The sequence below is a fragment of the Rhinoraja longicauda genome, chromosome 4 (genome assembly GCF_053455715.1).
Source record: "Rhinoraja longicauda isolate Sanriku21f chromosome 4, sRhiLon1.1, whole genome shotgun sequence".
NCBI classification, from domain to species: domain Eukaryota; kingdom Metazoa; phylum Chordata; class Chondrichthyes; order Rajiformes; family Arhynchobatidae; genus Rhinoraja; species Rhinoraja longicauda.
Genome location: NC_135956.1, coordinates 69,219,079 through 69,236,459, shown reverse-complemented (window position 1 = coordinate 69,236,459; position 17,381 = coordinate 69,219,079). Strand labels below are relative to the sequence as shown.

Genomic DNA, 17,381 nt, shown 5'->3' with positions numbered 1-17,381 from the left:
TTTCTGAACATTTATTCACAAAATGCTGGAGTAACTCAGCAGGTCAGGCAGCATCTCGGGAGAGAAGGAATCTCCCGAGATGCTGCCTGACCTGCTGAGTTACTCCAGCATTTTGTGAATAAATCGATTTGTACCAGCATCTGCAGTTATTTTCTTATATATCTTTCTGAACATACCTGTTCAGGATAAATTAGCTCTCGTCAAAATATTACAACTACATTATTATTTTCCAACTACATATTAAGATTTCAGAAGCTTGTCATTTTTGCATTGGCTGCATTTTTTATTCAAAACAAACTTCATAACAGACACCGCGACTTCACATTCATATCACAAGTCTTTAAGAAGGCGAATTGAGAGCTGCTGGAGTTTATTTGTCCCGCAGCGCTTTCTGTTTATATTTTAACAAGTGTTGCAATTTCACCAAACACCCATCCATACACACAGCCACTTTCAAACGCCGCAACTCGCACAAACAAATGTCAGAACTTTTGTTTTCAAAGTATCTTCCAACTACAGTCGGCCAGCCCAAACAGCAAGCAAACGCCTCCGAGAATTATTTCTGGTGGAAAGTTGGGAGGAGAAGGGACAAGCAAAATAAAAACGAAATCCTTGTCGTGTGTATGTATTTGTTTGTGGTGCCACGACATGGAGAGGGTAAGGTTGCACGGTTTACGAGGAGCGGCCAGAAGGGGGAAGAGTATGGCTTTGAAAAGAAGGTTGAGTGTGTGTGTATTTGTTGAAAGTGGGAAGGGAGATGGAGAGAGAGAGTGTGTGAGAAGGAGAGTGGGAGTGAGAGAGGGAGAGAGGGAGGGAGGGAGGGAAGGAGGGAGGGAGGGAGAGAGAGAGGGAGAGAACGCAGGAACCAAAGGCTTGCAATCACACCAAGCTCCAGATCCGGAGTTTTTTTGGGTTCAGGAGAATCCCGAGTCCAGATCTTCTTGGCGGCTCTTCTGTATCCATGCACCAAGCGTGCATTCTAAATCTGACAATGATTTCTTCAGTGATTGCGTACAGAACGTGTCCCCGTGGGAGATGGGGCCCCCTCAGGAGCTCTCCTGATGGGCTCGGGGCCTTGTTTAAATTTTCCATTATTATGTGGAGTACCGGAGCGACAGAGCAGTGGAAGATTTTGCAGGTTTGTGATGTGGAAGGACTGGGGCAGTCGCCTCTCTCGCTCTCTGTTCTGCACCGCTCCGATTTGACCTTTTACAAACGCCGCTCGCTACCAGCAAAGAATTTTTTTTTTTGAATTATAAAAAAAACAAACCCCCCTGTATCTGTAAATACAAAAAAAAAGAGACACCCTTTCACCCCCCCCCCCCACCAAAAAAAAGAAGAGTTTCAAGAATGCAGCAAAAAAGTATTATAAGCTTCCAATATATTTTTTATTTTATATAAGCTTGTTTTAAAAAAAAAAAAAAAAAAATCTTCTGCAATTCATTTATTTTTTTTAAACAAAACAATTGCGGGTGTTTTTTTCAAGTGTGTTTTTTTTTTGTTGCAGTAAGGTGAAAGATTTGACTTGATGTTGCCTTTTTTTTTGGAGAGCGTTATTTTAATTCCATGGGACTGAGAGAGAGAGAGACAGAGAGACAGACACAGAGAGAGAGAGAGAGAGAGAGAGAGCAAGAGCAACATTTACAGTGGGCGGCTGAGCGCTGGAGAACGTGTCAAGGGGGCTTTTAATAAGAGAGGCGAGGAGGAGAGAGAGAGAGAGAGAGAGGAGAAAAAAAAGAAAGCCCCATACCGAAGTCTGGAAGAGAGCATTTCTTTTACGCTTAGGATGTCTCGTCGCAAGCAAGCTACGCCAAGATCATTGAGACGTAAGTAAATGTTAGCACGCACAAAGCTAAGACACACATATATACACACACACACACACACACATAGACCGACACACACACACACACCAATTCCCAGTCAATGTGTCAAAAGTTAAATCCGGTTGGAAATAAATAAACGAGGGGTGGGGGGAGCGTTTTGTTCGCTGGTCTGCTTGAACGATCGGTACGTGTGTTGAGCCAGTCCTGGGTGTGCGGTGGTAGGGAGAGGAGGGGGTCGGTGTGGTGTGGTGAGGTTGGGACGAAGCCTGGCCTGGTAGTCCAGTCCAGTCCACTCCACACCCTCACCGTGGGTGCTGCTGTCGGCCGAGATATCATGCGCGTTGTCCCTGCTCTCGTACAATTGAGCCATATGTCCTGGTTTATAAGACCAGAAGTATAGTAGTAAGGCACGCTGCGAAAAGAGAAGGTGGCTGGGTAAAGATACAACGTTGAAAGAGAAATACTTAGTTAAGGAACAATGTTAAAGGTGAACGATTAGGTTAAGACACATCGTTAAAGAAGACGTACCTCTGTATGAAAGGGAACAACGAGGTTCAGATATATCGTTAGAGAAAAATGACTGGGTTAGGATATAATAGTTGAAGAAAATGGTTAGGTTGAGACATATCGTTAAAGACAGGGACTAGGTTAAGATATATTATTAAGGAAATACTAGCTTAAGATATATCGTTGCAAGAGTAGCTAGGTTAAGATATGTTGATAAAATAGAGTGGCTACGTTAAGATCTATCGTTACACGGGTGACTAGGTTAAGATATATTGATAAAAGTGAGTGATTAGAATAAGATACATCGTTGCAAGAGTGACCAGGCTAAGATGTATCGACACAAGAGAGAGACTAGGTTGATACAATATAGGTTAAGATACATTGTAAATAAGATACATTGTAAAAAGAAGTTAAGATGCGATGTGAAAGGGGGACTTAGTTAAGATACAGTGTGGAAGGCGAGCGACTGGTTATGATGTAACGTGTAAGGAATGCGACTTAGTTAAGTGACACTGTGTGTGGTGCGGTGGGACTTGAGGTGAGGCGGCTGTGGGACCCGGTTACGATACATTGTAGAGCGGGTGTAAAGGAATGTCGCGGCCACCAACTCACGTGGCGCCCATCCTGAGAAATAACACACACACACACACACACACACACACATAAATAACACATCATCTCCAATAAAGAGGGTGCAGGAGGAGCGGCGACTATGGACTGCAGAGAGAGAGAGAGAGAGAGAGTAGTTGCTGGCAAGCCTTGCCTGGCCATCTGGTCGAAAGGCAATGTCCCTTCCCTCAAACCTGCACTTGTGGGATTGCGCCTGAATTTCCTTCCTTTCCAGAGACACGGGTGGGTTGTTTCCAAATCATTAAAGACCGGCCTTTCCTTTAGTTCAATTAACCCGGAGCAAGAATCCACATTGTTTCAACGTTACTGGATTCATTCAATGTATCTCGGCAATACAGTCTTAGCTTGTGTATCTTCTTGTTGTTGTGGGAAGTGTTGGATTTAAACAAACATTAGAGCAGATTAGAGCAGGTTTTCTCTTAATATAGATGTGTTCACAATAATTTAAAAAAAGCAGGTTAACCATGTCAGGTTGGAGATCATAATTTTTCCAACAAACTGGGTTTATATTTTAATTTGTATCAAATTATATTGACTGCCTGAAGAAGTGTCCAGACCCCGATATGTCACCCATTTGTTTTCTCCAGAGATGCTGCCTGACCCACTGAGTTAGCATTGTTATTGAGTTTTACTCCAGCATTTTGTGTCTATCTTTGGTCATCTGCAGTTCATTTTTAAAAATTATATTACATTGAACATAATTTTTCCCTGAGTTTATACTTTGATTTGTATTAAATTATATTAAATATGTCGACTTGAAATGTCACCTACCCATTTTCTCCAGAGATGCTGCCTGTCCCCCCGCTGAGTTACTCCAGCTTTTAGTGTCCATCTTCGGTATAAACCAGCATCTGCAGTTCATGTTTTTATTATATTTTAATTGAGCCAGCCTGTATTAATCCTTCCAAGATCAGGGTGAATAAACTCGACCAGACACTGTGAGGAAATTAGAGTTGATTCGGATACTGTTTGCTTCGAGCTTTTAATAGAGGGCTGCATTTCCCTGTCATCCCTGCCCGTTTTCTAACGGAGATTTTGTGGCTTTGAACAATGATAAAGATATTGATGCAGATAGATCGAACAGCAAGAATTCACCGGAGATGCTGCCTACTGTTACATTTTAAAATATATGTAATTTGGGATTCTGTCCTTTGGATTTTGAATTGTGTTGACGGGCGTTGAGAGCGCAGTTTTTAATCGATCAATAGTTATGACTGATTATTGCGACAAATGTCCATTTACCCCCCAATGCTGTGTTAATTGATGGTGCAAATGTACATTTAACATTTTGTCTGTGCCTGATAATTGCAGAGGTGTTCTCACTTTGGGTAAATTTGTAACATCACCCCTTATCAAGCTTAAGGGGGTCTGATCCTATTTTGTTGAATTATATTCAAAAGGACACAAAGTGCTGGAGTAACTCAGCGAGTCAGGCAGCATCTCTGGAGAACATGGACAGGCGATGTTCCTGGTCAAGACCCTTCTGCGGACTGATTGTCGGGGGTGGGGGTGGGGTGGGGGGGAAGAAGAAAGATGGAAAAGGGCTATAATTATATTGTCGAATGAAGCAGGAAACTGTCTCATTTGTGTGTGGATCCTCACGACGGTCAGAACCTTTTTACCATCGTGGAAATATCAAATACTGGAGAGCATAGGTTTTAGATCAGAAGGACAAAGCTTAAGGGTGATGTGTGAGGCAGGTTTTCTTTTACATAGAGGGTGATGAGTGCCTGGAATGCACTGCCAGGGTGGTAGTGGAGGCAGCTATAACAGTGACATTTAACAGGCTGTTGGATAGGTGCATGGATAGGGATTATGTGCAGGCAGATAAGAGTTAGTCTCGGCATCATGTTCGGCACAGACATTGTGGGCCGAAGGGCCAATTCTTGTACTGTAGCGTTCTGTATATATCTCATTTGGCAACGGGGATGTGTTGAGAATGAAGGGAAAATGCAGACATTTTTTTGAGTCCAAAGGGCCCCCTGTGCAGGTACTCCACACATTGGGGCAGCACGGTGGCGCAGCGGTGGAGTTGCTGCCTCAAAGCACCAGACACCCAGGTTCCATCCCGATTAGGGGTGCTGTCTGTGCGGGTCCTTGTGACCGCGTGGGTTTTCTCCGGGTGCTCAGGCTTCCTCCCACACTCCCAAAAACGTGCAGTTTGTAGGTTAATTGGCTTTGGTAAAAAATTGTACATTTGTCCCTAGTGTGTTAGGATGGTGTTAGTGTCGCTGGTCGGTGGGCCAAAGTGCCTGTTTCTGCACTGTATCTCTAAAATCTAAAGATATGGCCAGGCCCGCTGAATTCCTCCAGCACTTTGTGTTTTTATTTGCAACAGATTTTAAATGTGGAGATTAAGAAAATATTTGCCTGGATGGATTGATTGATTGATTGATTGAAATCAAGGAATCATCATGGAAACTGGCCTTTCAGCCCACCAAGTCCACGTCAGCCATTCAATCACGCGTTTACACTAGTTCTATGTTGTCCCACTTTCTCATCCACTCCCGACACACTAGGGGTAATTAGTATGTCATTCCAAATAATATTTTGGCCATTCACTGAAGGAAAGAAATTGCGTGCACACAATGAGATGCACAAGATTTATTTCATTCAATAAATAAATTAACTTAAAATTGAGTTTTAAGTGCAGCACTGATTAAAGTACTGATCTTTTGCTGAATCAGCTACGATAATTCTGTGCATATCTGAAGAATACGGCACGGTGGCGCAGCGGTAGAGTTGCTGCCTTACAGCGAATGCAGCGCCGGAGACCCGGGTTCAATCCTGACTACGGGTGCCGTCTGTACGGAGTTTGTACGTTCTCCCCGTGACCTGCGTGGGTTTTCTCCGAGATCTTCGGTTTCCTCCCACACTCCAAAGACGTGCAGGTATGTAGGTTAATTAGTTGGGCAGATGTAAAAATTGTCCCTAGTGTGTGTAGGATAGTGTTAATGTGCGGGGATCGCTGGGCGGCGCGGACCCAGTGGGCCGAAGGGCCTGTTTCCACGCTGTATCTCTAAATCTAAATCTAAAAAAAATATCAAGGGCGGCACAGTGGCGCGGCTGGTCGAGCTGCTGCCACATTACACCGGGTGACTGGGTTCGATCCTGACCTCGGGTGCTGTCTGTGTGGAGTTTGCACATTCTCCCTGTGACCACGTGGGTTTCCTCCGGGCGCTCCGGTTTCCTCCCACACCCCAAAGACGAGCTGTTTGTAGGTTTATCGGCCCTCCAGAAATTGCCCCTAGCACTTAGGGAGTAGATGAGATAGTGGAACAACATAGAACTAGTGTGTAGGAAGGAACTGCAGATGTTGGTTTAAACCGAAGATAGACACAAAATGCTGGAGTAACTCAGCGGGACAGGCAGCATCTCTGGAGAGAAGGAATGGGTGACGTATCGGGTCGAGACCCTTCTTCAGAGCGAGTGAACGGGCGCTCGATGGTGGGCATGAACTCGGTGGGCCGAAGGGCCTGTTCCACGCAGAAATCAAAGCTCCTGATGAAGGGTCTCAACCCTGAAACGTTGCGTACTCCTTTTCTCCAGAGATGCTGCCTGACCTGCTGAGTAACTCCAGCATTTTGAGTCTATCCCTTGGATTTTTAATCCTTGAATCTGTTCACTGACCTGGCCTCCAGTTCAATGCAGGAAGGAATTCCAAATATTCCACACCCTATGAGGACAAATTCCTCAACCCCGTCTGAAATGGTTGACCCGTGTCTGAAACTAAACCCCCTCCTGCAAGATAAAGGAATCTCTCACGGCCTGAATGGGGGAACGTGAATTAGTTTAGTTTTAGTTTTTAAGTCTATCTATACTGTGTGGAAACAGGCCATTCCGCCCACCAGGTCAACGATAACCAGCGATTACCCCGCACACTAACACTATCCTACGCACTAGGGACAATTTAGACAGGCCAACTCATCTACAAACCTGTACGTCTTTGGAGTGTGGGAGGAGATCGGAGCACTCGGAGAAAATTCACGCGATCTCAGGGAGAACGTGCAAACTCCATACAGACAGCACCTGTCAGGATTGAACCTGGGTCTCTGGTGCTGTGAGGCAGCAACTCTACCACTGCGCTGCCGTGCCGTTTAGAAGGAGAATCGCAAGAGAGGTGCACAAGGTGTTGGTGAGGCCGGACGTGGAGTATTGAGTTCAGTTTTGGTCACCCTGCTGTAGGAAAGATGCCTAGCACTGGAAAGAATGCAGAGAGATGGAGAACAAGAACTGGAACTCCAGACGCTGGGATCGTGCACAGAACACAAACTCCGTGGAGATAGCACTCGTGGTCAGAATTGAACCTGGGCCCCTGGCGCTGTGAGGCAGCAACTCTGGCGCTGTGAGGCAGCAACTCTATCGCTGTGCCACGCTATTAAATCTTTCCCCTCTCATCTTAAACCTATGACCACTGGTTCTTGATTCCCCTACCCTGGGAAAATGGGGCTAGCTTAACATTATTAATTTTGATAGCCCTCCAAACCCTCCTGTCAGGGTGATGTCTTGTGGCAGAGAAGATCTATCGGTGTGTATGTGACAGGAGTGTATTTCATGCAGGAGTTGCAACGTTGCAATCATAATAAACCTAAAACTATACCCAAGTTTTAGATGTACCAAGGTTTACCTGTAAATTGCCCCTCGCGTGTAGGGAGTGGATAAGAAAGTGGGATAACATAGAGCTAGTGTGAACGGGTGATCGATCGTTGGTGTGGACTCGGTGAGCCTGTTTCAATCTTTCAATTTTAAAAAAACAGGCCCTTCGGCCCCCAATGCCTGTGCCGAATATGAAGCCAACATGATCTCTTATCTAGCTGTACATGATGGTAACTCTTATCTAGCTGTGCATGATGTACATGATGGTAACTCTTATCTAGCTGTGCATAATCCATATCCCTCCATTCCATGTGTTATCCATGTGATTATCTAAAAGCCTCTTAAATACTATGCATGCACTTGGGCGGCACGGCGTGCAGCGGTAGAGTTGTTGCCTCACAGCGCCAGAGACCTGATTTCGATCCTGACCGCGAGTGCTGTGGAGTGTCTGTGTGAGTTTGCACACGATGGGCCGAAGGGCCTGTTTCCATGCTGTAACTCTAAACTAAATTGACCCGAAAGTTTGATCCGCCTGTCACACCGGGGGGGGGGGGGGGGGGGGGGGGGGGGGGGGGGGGGGGGAATGGGGAATGTACTGGGAGCTGCAGTGGAGAAGTAGGCTAGTCAGTGGGTTCCAAGGAAGGTAACTCTCCCATGTGTTGCGTCAGGCTCTAGCCAACTTTATTATTAGTGCCACGTTTAGTTCAGTTTATTATCACATGTACCAAGATGAAAATAGAGTCATGCAGCATGGACATAGGCCCTTTGGCCCAACTTGCCCACGCCGACCAACAAGCCCCATCAACACTAGTCCCTCCTGCCTGCGTTTGGCCCACATCCCTTGTCTAAACCATATATTTTTCCAAATGTTTCTGAAACGTTACGATAGTACCTGCAAAGCTGTTTTGTTACCTACTATCTAGTCAGTGAAAAGACGACACATGATTACAATCAAGCCGTTCACAGTGTATAGATACAGGATAAAGAGTATAACGTTTAGGGCAAGATTTAAGTCCAGTAATGTCCACTTAAAAAAAGTCTGGGGGTCTCCAATGAGGTGGATGGGAGATGAGGACTGCTCTCTAGATGGTGATAGGATGGGAAGAATCTGTCCCTGAATCTGGAGGTATGCGTTTACACACTTCTGTACCTAAAGTTGAAGTTTAGTTTATTTTCACGTGTACTGAAAAGCATTTGTCGCATGCTAACCAGTCAACGGAAAGACTATACATGATGGTAATTGAGCCGTCCACAGATACAGGATAAAGGGACTACTACCTCTTACCTGTTGGGAAAGGGGAGAAGAGGGAGTGACCGGGGTGTGGCTGGACCTGGATTAATTTGTGTGGATCGCAGAATACAGTCTGTTTTATTGTACTTGTTGGCCTTGAGTGGTGAATGTAGAAAGGAGTTGCGATCGGTGATGGGTCCTATGGTTGTGTGGTGAGGTCTGGGCACTGAGTGGGCACTGAGTGGGCAGGATCACACGTTGCAGGGTGTCAGTGAGTCAACATGGAGCAGTACAGGAACAGGCCCCTCAGCCCACAATGGCCGTGCTGAGCACACAGACACTCCCCAGCCAATCACCCGCCCCCACCACCACCTCCCAGACCACCCCCAGACGCTGTCAGCTAGACACTGCCCAGACGTCACTTTCACAGTGCCCAGCATCGTTACACACCATCTCAAGACTGTCACGTTCTGTACATGTGTGAACATGCCTGTACATGTATCCCCTAGTAACACGCAGAACACAGAACAGCACAGGAACGGGCCCTTCGGCCCACAATGTCTGTGCTGAACATGATGCCAAGTAAAACGAATCTCTTCTGCCTGCACAAATCCCTCCATTCCCTGCACATCCATGTTTCTGTCTGAAAGCCTCCTAAACACCACCATTGTATCTGCCTCCACCATCACCCTGGCAGTGTGTTCCAGGCACCCACCATCCTCTGTGTCAAACAAAAACTTGCCCTGCACATCCCCCTTTTAAACTTTGCCCCCCCCCCCCCCCCCCCTTCCCTTAAAACTATGCCCACTAATCTTTGACTTTTCAATCTTGGGTCAAAGATGCTGTGCATTTACCCCTTCTGTTCCTCTCATGATTTTATAAACCGCTGTAAGATCACCTGGGCTCCAAGGAATAAAGTCTGAGCCTTTAATAACAAAGAACTACAGATGCTGGTTTATACCAAAGATAAACACAGAGTGCTGGAGTAACTCAACGGGTCAGGCAGCATCTCTGGCGTAAATGGAGGAAACATCCTAGACTGCCAAACCTCTCCCTGAAGCTCAGGCCCTCGAGTCCTGGCAACATCCTCGTAAATATTCGAATAAGATATCTTTGTATTTACTCAAAGGTATTTATTCACAAAATGCTGGAGTAACTCAGCAGGTCAGGCAGCATCTCAGGAGAGAAGGGATGGGTGACGTTTCGGGTCGAGACCCTTCTTCAGTCTGAAGAAGGGTCTCGACCCAAAACGTCACCCATTCCTTCTCTCCTGAGATGCTGCCTGACCTGCTGAGTTACTCCAGCATTTTGTGAATAAATACCTTTGAGTAAATACCTTTGATTTGTACCAGCATCTGCAATTATTTTCTTACACTCCTTGTATTTACTGGTCAGAGAAAGGACTAGAAGAGTTGTTGGAGTTTAATGGCATCTTTCCCATAGTGGGGTGAACAAAACTGAACACTATTTTCTACACAAAACATTGAAAAGACTGAACAGTCTTTTACCCAGAGGAGGGGTCATGGGTTTAAGGTGAGGGGGAAAGATTTAATAGGAACCCGAGAGGAAAACGTTTCACACAGTGATTGGTGGGTATATGGGACGAGCTGCCAGAGGAGGTAGTTGAGGCAGGTATTATAACACCATTTGGAAGACATTTGGACAGGTACCTGGGTAGCAAAGATTTGGAGGGATTTGGGCCAAATGGGACCAGCTAAGATGGGGCATCTTGGTCGAATTGGGCTGAAGGGCCTTTTTACATTCTGCATATTTCTATGAGTAGGAAAGAAGTGCAGATGCTGATTTATTCAGTCTAAAGAAGGGTTCCGACCCGAAACATCTTCGGAGAGGCTGCCTGACCTGCTGAGTTACTCTAGCATTTTGTGTCTAACTCCTGCATGATTCTATGACTGGTAGTTGGGACTAGCTCAGATTGGGGCATCATGGTCTCCATGGACGTGTTGGGCCAAAGGGCCCGTCCCTGTGCAGTATGACTCAAACACTCCCGAATGGTGCCTCACCAACGCCTTGCATGGGCTGATGCACTTTCTCCAGCTTAATTAAACCACTGAACTTGAAGTTTAAAAAATATATATGTTGCCACAAACTGGAGTGTTTTAGCAAAAGATTTCCATTTTGATAGCGAGCTTTCATTCCCCCAACTCTTTGATATGCGCGATTCCAGTCCGGTGCCAGAAACCACATCCTAACCATTCGCTGGCCAGGGGACCTTTCCCTGCCGCATCTATGAATGCTGCTCTGTAGTGAGGTTGTAGGAAACGGCGAGAAGGCTCCGGCTCTCTGATACTCCACCATTTCCCCCTCTCATCTCCCCCTCCCAACGCCACACTCCCTCCACAAGGCTAGGGTCCTCGTTTCCCTGCTGGCTCCCAGTAGCTTCTAGAACTTCCTTTCCCCAATCCTTGACCTCTTCGCCCTTACCTTCGCGCCCCCCCCCCCCCCCCCCCCCCCCCTCTGTCAGGAAGAGGGGTTGAAATGGATAACTCATCAGCCACTAGTCACGGTTGGTCAGCCATACCACCTGGTGCTGGGTTTAATAAATAAGAGTTTTACCACAGTGGACAGATGGTGAAAGGCTAGGCTAAATAGCGTTGTGACCTCCAAACCAATCTCGCTACGCCGGCCGATCTCCAACATTATGCGGCCGCCTTTTAATGTTATTTTTTTATTTTCATGTGTGTGTGTGTGTGATTTTGGCTGTGTCCTAAAGCCATAACTCACCGCGCAAAGAAAAATGATGAGTTGTGTTGCTGAATGATTAGCCGGCTTCGCGTAACCACACGCTGTGAAGGAGCCCAGAGTGATGAGTCTTGACTCTCCAGAGCTGTGCGTCGCTGATTGGTGCTCTACACCTGTTCTTTCCAAAGTGAAAAATGCCTTTAAATCACAGTCGACGCACCTGCAAATGCGTTTATTTTTTATTTTTAAAAAACCCGTCCCTCCCACACTTTCTGTCCTCGTTTTACTTTTAGGGATAGAGCGCGGAAACAGGCCCTTCGGCCCGCCGTGTCCGCACTGACCAGCAATCACCCCGCACCCTAATCCGACACACACTAGGGGCACTTTGCAATTCTACCAAGCCAATTAACCTACAAACCTGTACGCCTTTGGAGCGCGAGAGGAAACCCGGAGAAAACGCACATGGACACAGGAAGAACGTAGAAGCTCCGTACAGACAGCACCGGCAGTCGGGATTGAACCTGGGTACTTGGCGCTGCAAAGCAGCAACTCTACCGCTGCGCCACCGTGGCACCCTCGTTAAGAGTTTTGGTCACCCTGCTGTAGGAAAGATGTCGTCAAGCTGGAAAGGTGCAGAGAATGTTTGTGGAGATTATTAAGGGGTTGGACACGTTAGAGGCAGGAAACAATTTCCCAATGTTGGGGGAGTCCAGAACCAGGGGCCACAGTTTAAGAATAAGGGGTAGGCCATTTAGAACTGAGATGAGGAAAAACTTTTTCAGTCAAGAGAGTTGTGTATCTGTGGAATTCTCTGCGTCAGAAGGCAGTGGAGGCCAATTCTCTGAATGCATTCAAGAGAGAGCTAGATAGAGCTCTTAAGGATAGCGGAGTCAGGGGGTATGGGGAGAAGGCAGGAACGGGGTACTGATTGAGAATGATCAGCCATGATCACATTGAATGGCGGTGCTGGCTCGAAAGGCTGAATGGCCTCCTTCTGCACCTATTGTCTATTGTCTATTGAGATGTTGCCAGGACCCGAGGGGCCAGAGCTACAGGGAGAGGTTGGGCAGGCTAGGACATTTTCTATATTCACTCCGGCGATGATACCGGACCCGCTGCGTCACGCCAGCTATTTGTATCGATCTTTGGTATAAACCAACATCTGCAGTTCCTTTTTACTACAGGCTTGTTCCTTGGTCGGCAGGAGGATGTGGGCTGATCATATAGAGGTGTATAAAATGGCAAATGCACAGAATCTTTTACCCAGAGTAGGGGAATCGAGAATTAGAACACATAGGTTTAAGGTGAGGGAGGAAAGATTTAATAGGACTCTGATAGATTTTTACACCAAGGATGGTGGGTGTATGCCAGAGGAAGTAGTTGAGGCAGGGACTATTGCAATGTTTAAGAAACATTTGGACAGGTACATGGACAAGACAGGTTTAGGGGGATATGGGCCAAATGCAGGCAGGTGAGACTAGTGTAGATGGGACATGTTGGTTGGTTTGGGCATAAAGGGCCTGTTTCTGTGCTGTATGACTCTGTGACACTAACTTCAAGGGTGCGGTCAGCAACGGTGGTGTTGTTTGAAACTATGCCCCCCAGCCCCTCTGTACGGGATGGTGTCTTGCAGCAGAGATGATCCATTAGTGTGTGTGGGGGGTAGGATTGCATTTCATACATTCTATTCTGGAGCAGCATCGTTAGATTTCTTTATTGAATTGAATGATACGGCTCAGAAACGGGCCCTTTGGGGGCGGCACGGTGGCGCAGCTGTAGAGCTGCTGCCTCACAGCGCCAGGGACCCAAGTTCGATCCTGACTATGCTGACATCCTTCTAAATTTAAAAGGATGAGAGGGGATCTTATCGAAACGTATAAGATTATTAAGGGGTTGGACACGTTAGAGGCAGGAAACATGTTCCCAATGTTGGGGGAGTCCAGAACAAGGGGTCATAGTTTAAGAATAAGGGGTAGGCCATTTAGAACTGAGATGAGGAAAAACTTTTTCAGTCAGAGAGTTGTAAATCTGTGGAATTCTCTGCCTCAGAAGGCAGTGGAGGCCAATTCTCTGAATGCATTCAAAAGAGAGCTAGATAGAGCTCTTAAGGATAGTGGAGTCAGGGGGTATGGGGAGAAGGCAGGAACGGGGTACTGATTGAGAATGATCAGCCATGATCACATTGAATGGCGGTGCTGGCTCGAAGGGCCGAATGGCCTCCTTCTGCACCTATTGTCTATGTGGGTTTCCTCCAGGTGCTCCGGTTTCCTCTCTTACTCCAAAGACGTACAGGTTTGTAAGTTAAATGGCTTCTGTGCAGGGTGATTGCTAGTCCGCACGGATTCCATGGACCCACCGAGTCCATGCCGACCATTGATCACCCATTCACACTAGTTCTATGTTATCCCACTTTCTCATCCACTCCCTGCGCACCAGGGCCAATTTACAGAGGACCAATGAACCTACAAACCCGCACGTCTTTGGATTGTGGGAGGAAAGCAGATCACCCAGAGAAAACCCACGCGGTCATAGGGAGAGCGTGCAAACTCCACAAACACAGACAGCGCCCATAGTCAGGATCGAACGCAGGTCTCTGGCACCGTGCCACCCCCAATTTATCCTACAAATAAACACTAAAACCTTACTGAAAGAAAAGTCCTTTATATTGTGGCGCAGCGGTAGAGTTGCTGCCTCACAGCGCCAGACTCCCGGGTTCCATCCTGTCTACGGGTGCTATCTGTATGGAGTTTGTACGTTCTCCCCGTGACCTGCTTGGGTTTTCTCCGGGGACTCCGGTTTCCTCCCACACTCCAAAGACGTACAGCTTTGTAGGTTATTTGGCTTCGGTATAATTGTAAATTGTCCCTACTGTGTGTAGGATAGTGCACGTGTGCGGGGATCGCTGGTCGGTGAGGACTCGGTGGGCCGAACGGCCTGTTTCTGCGCTGTATCTCTAAAGTAAACTAAACTAGACGGAGATTCGGCATTGTTGGTATTAACCTTCTCTTCATCTGTCTCTTTCTCTTCCACAGTAGAAGACAATGATACTGAAGACTTGCAGCCTACTGTGGGACAGACGGGCGTTCAAAGTGGTAATATCATCAGCTCTAATTCACAGTCATTCATCATTGAAATAGATTGTGAGGCTTTAGCCACGGTTGTGGCGGTGTGGTGGGAACCGCGTCTTTGTTTCCTGAGACAGCGAGTGTCATTGCCTTGATGGGCAGACTGTTGACTTGACATCTGGGGAGAAGTGGGACGTCGTCCAACGATTGTCCACCTCTAGCTGCGAGCTGTTTTACACCCGTCGGTCTATCGGTGGAGGTATCAACAGCAAGCAATTGTGGAGGGAGGGAGTGAGAGGTGTTTTTATTCTCGTTAGTGTGGTCTTCCTGAAACGCTCCTTTTGAAAGAGGGAAGTGATTATGAGCTTCCCGGTGCATCCTCTCCATCTGCTGGCTCGTGTGTGTGTGTCTGTCTACGTGTGTCAGTACCTGAGACTGAGAGAAGTGTAATATCTCACCTATGCCAGCAAAACCTGTCACCGTGTTAAACTGTTGCTAAAATTAACTTGTTACCGATGCTGCAAGATTACAGAGAGCTGTGGGATTGTTGGAAGTAGTTTCGGGTCAGGGGAAATGTTGGATTTGAGGGGAAGGGGATGTGGGGTGGGGGAGGGAAGTTATCTTTGATTTAGGGTGTTGGACACAAACTACCCAGGGGGGAGGGGGAGGGGGGGGAGTGGGTGGTTGTGAGGGTAGGCGGTTGGGACAGGGATGTGGAGATTTCTTGTCGGGAATCAGTTTAGTTTAGTTTAGAGATACAGCGCAGAAACGAGCCCTTTGGCCCACCGAGTCCGCTCTGACCCAGTGATCCCCGCGCACTAGCACTGTCCAGTTTCAGTTTATTGTTATAGTGAAAAGCTTTTGTTGCATGCTAACCAGACAGTGGAAAGACAATGTGACAAAGACACATGGATATGAGGGGAATGGAAGGATATGGATCATGTGCGGGCAGATGAGATTAATGAGGCAACATGTTCAGCATGGACATTGTGGGCTGAAGGGCCTGTCCCCGTGCTGCACTGTTGAGTTCATGTTCGTAGGTTCTAGGAGCAGAATGAAGCCATTTGGCCCATCAAGTCTACTCCGCCATTCATTCATGGCTTTTCCTCCCATCCCCATTCTCCTACCTTCTCCCCATAACCCCTGACACCTTTACGAATCAAGAATCTATCAATCTCTGCCTTAAAAATATCCATTGACTTGGCCTCCACAGCTGTGTTCCACAGATTCACCAGCCTCTCACTAAAGAGATTCCTCCTCATCTCCTTTCTAAAGGTACGTCCTTTTATCCTGAGGCAATGGCCTCTGGTCCTAGACTTTCCCCACAATGGAAACATTCTCTCCACATTCACTCTATCCAAGCCTTTCACTATTCGATAAATTTCAACGAGGTCCCCCCCCCACTCATCCTTCTAAACACCAGTGAGTACAGGCCCAGTGCCTTTGCTTTGCATACTGTCCCATCAAATCAGATTATACGACATACAATCTGCTAAATATAGAGACATAAATACAATCAAGCCTATCATATGTTCACCCAATCGCTCCTGGGATCATTCTCGTAAACCTCCTCTGGACCTCTCCAGCGCCAGCACGTCCTTCCTCTGCCCAATACTGCTCGCAATACTCCAAATGCGGCCTGACCAACGCCTGAAATAAAGCCGCTGCATTGCAATCCCTGATTTTGTATTCTAGCCCTTGAGTGCTGATGGCCTGGCATGTTTGCAGAGAGCAGCTTTGAACTCTAGCTTGCTTTCCATGCTGGGAATGGATATTTAAAAGCGGCCTTGATTATAAAGAAGTTGTACACTCTCTTGGGCCACAGATGCGCCCCGTGTCCTGTCCCCGGCAGTGTGGCCACACGGCACACCGCCTGCCAAGTCGGGAAAGGAGGAAAAACAGGAAAAGCATATAACATGTCGGGACAGGAAAGGGTGAAAACACTGTGCTGCAGGCTTCCTGTTGTGAAGTTTAGGATTGTTATTGTCATGTGTATCGAGGTACGGTGAAAAGCTTCAGAGTGAAGAAGGGTCCCGACCTGAAACATCACCTATCTATTTTCACCAGAGATGCTGCCTGGCCCGCTGAGTTACTCCAGCACTTTGTGTCTATTAAAGTGAGACGGTTTAAGTTTACTAATGTCACGTGGACTCGGTCGGGTACAGGGCACAGCTTTGCTTTGCACACTGTCCCATCAAATCAGATTATACTACATACAATCTGCTAAATATAGAGACATAAATACAATCAAGCCAGACTTGCGTACAATAGGCAGAGCAAAGGGGAAGATACCGAGGGCAGAAGATAGTTCGCAGCATTGTAGCGCATCAGTTCCAGAGACAAAGGATGCACAGAGTCTCTTGCCCAGAATGGAATTCTCTGCCTCGGAGGGCAGTGGAGGCCAATTCTCTGAATGCATTCAAGAGAGAGCTGGATAGAGCTCTTAAGGATAGTGGAGTCAGGGGGTATGGGGAGAAGGCAGGAACGGGGTACTGATTGAGAATGATCAGCCATGATCACATTGAATGGCGGTGCTGGCTCGAAGGGTGGAATGGCCTCCTCCTGCACCTTTTGTCTATTGTCTAATAGGGGAATTGAGAACCAGAGGATATGGGTTTGTGAGGGGGGGAAAGATTTAATAGGAATCTGAGGGGTAGCTATTTCACACAGAGTGTGGTTGGTGTATGGAATGAGTTGCTGGAGGACGTAGTTGAGGCAGGGACTATTGCAAATGTTTAAGGAACAATTAGACAGGTACATTGATAGGACAGGTTTAGAGGGATATGAGCCAAATGCAGGCAGGCGGAACTAGTGTAGCTGGGACAT

The 17,381-nt window shown here is 47.0% G+C and overlaps 1 protein-coding gene across 5 annotated transcripts in view; it reads left to right on the top strand.

Annotated features, from left to right (window-relative positions):
• The first annotated feature begins 942 nt into the window (after positions 1 to 942).
• Positions 943 to 17,381, top strand: part of znf521 (zinc finger protein 521) — a 313,369-nt gene continuing 296,930 nt past the window's right edge. For 4 of the 5 annotated variants that reach the window (XM_078397998.1, XM_078397996.1, XM_078397997.1 and 1 more), the window contains exons 1-2: positions 943 to 1,826; positions 14,523 to 14,582. In XM_078397998.1, the coding sequence (XP_078254124.1) occupies positions 1,787 to 1,826; positions 14,523 to 14,582 (100 nt within the window). In that variant the 5' untranslated portion in view covers positions 943 to 1,786. The remainder of the gene's footprint in view (positions 1,827 to 14,522; positions 14,583 to 17,381) is intronic. The other variant, XM_078397999.1, reaches the window with a different exon arrangement.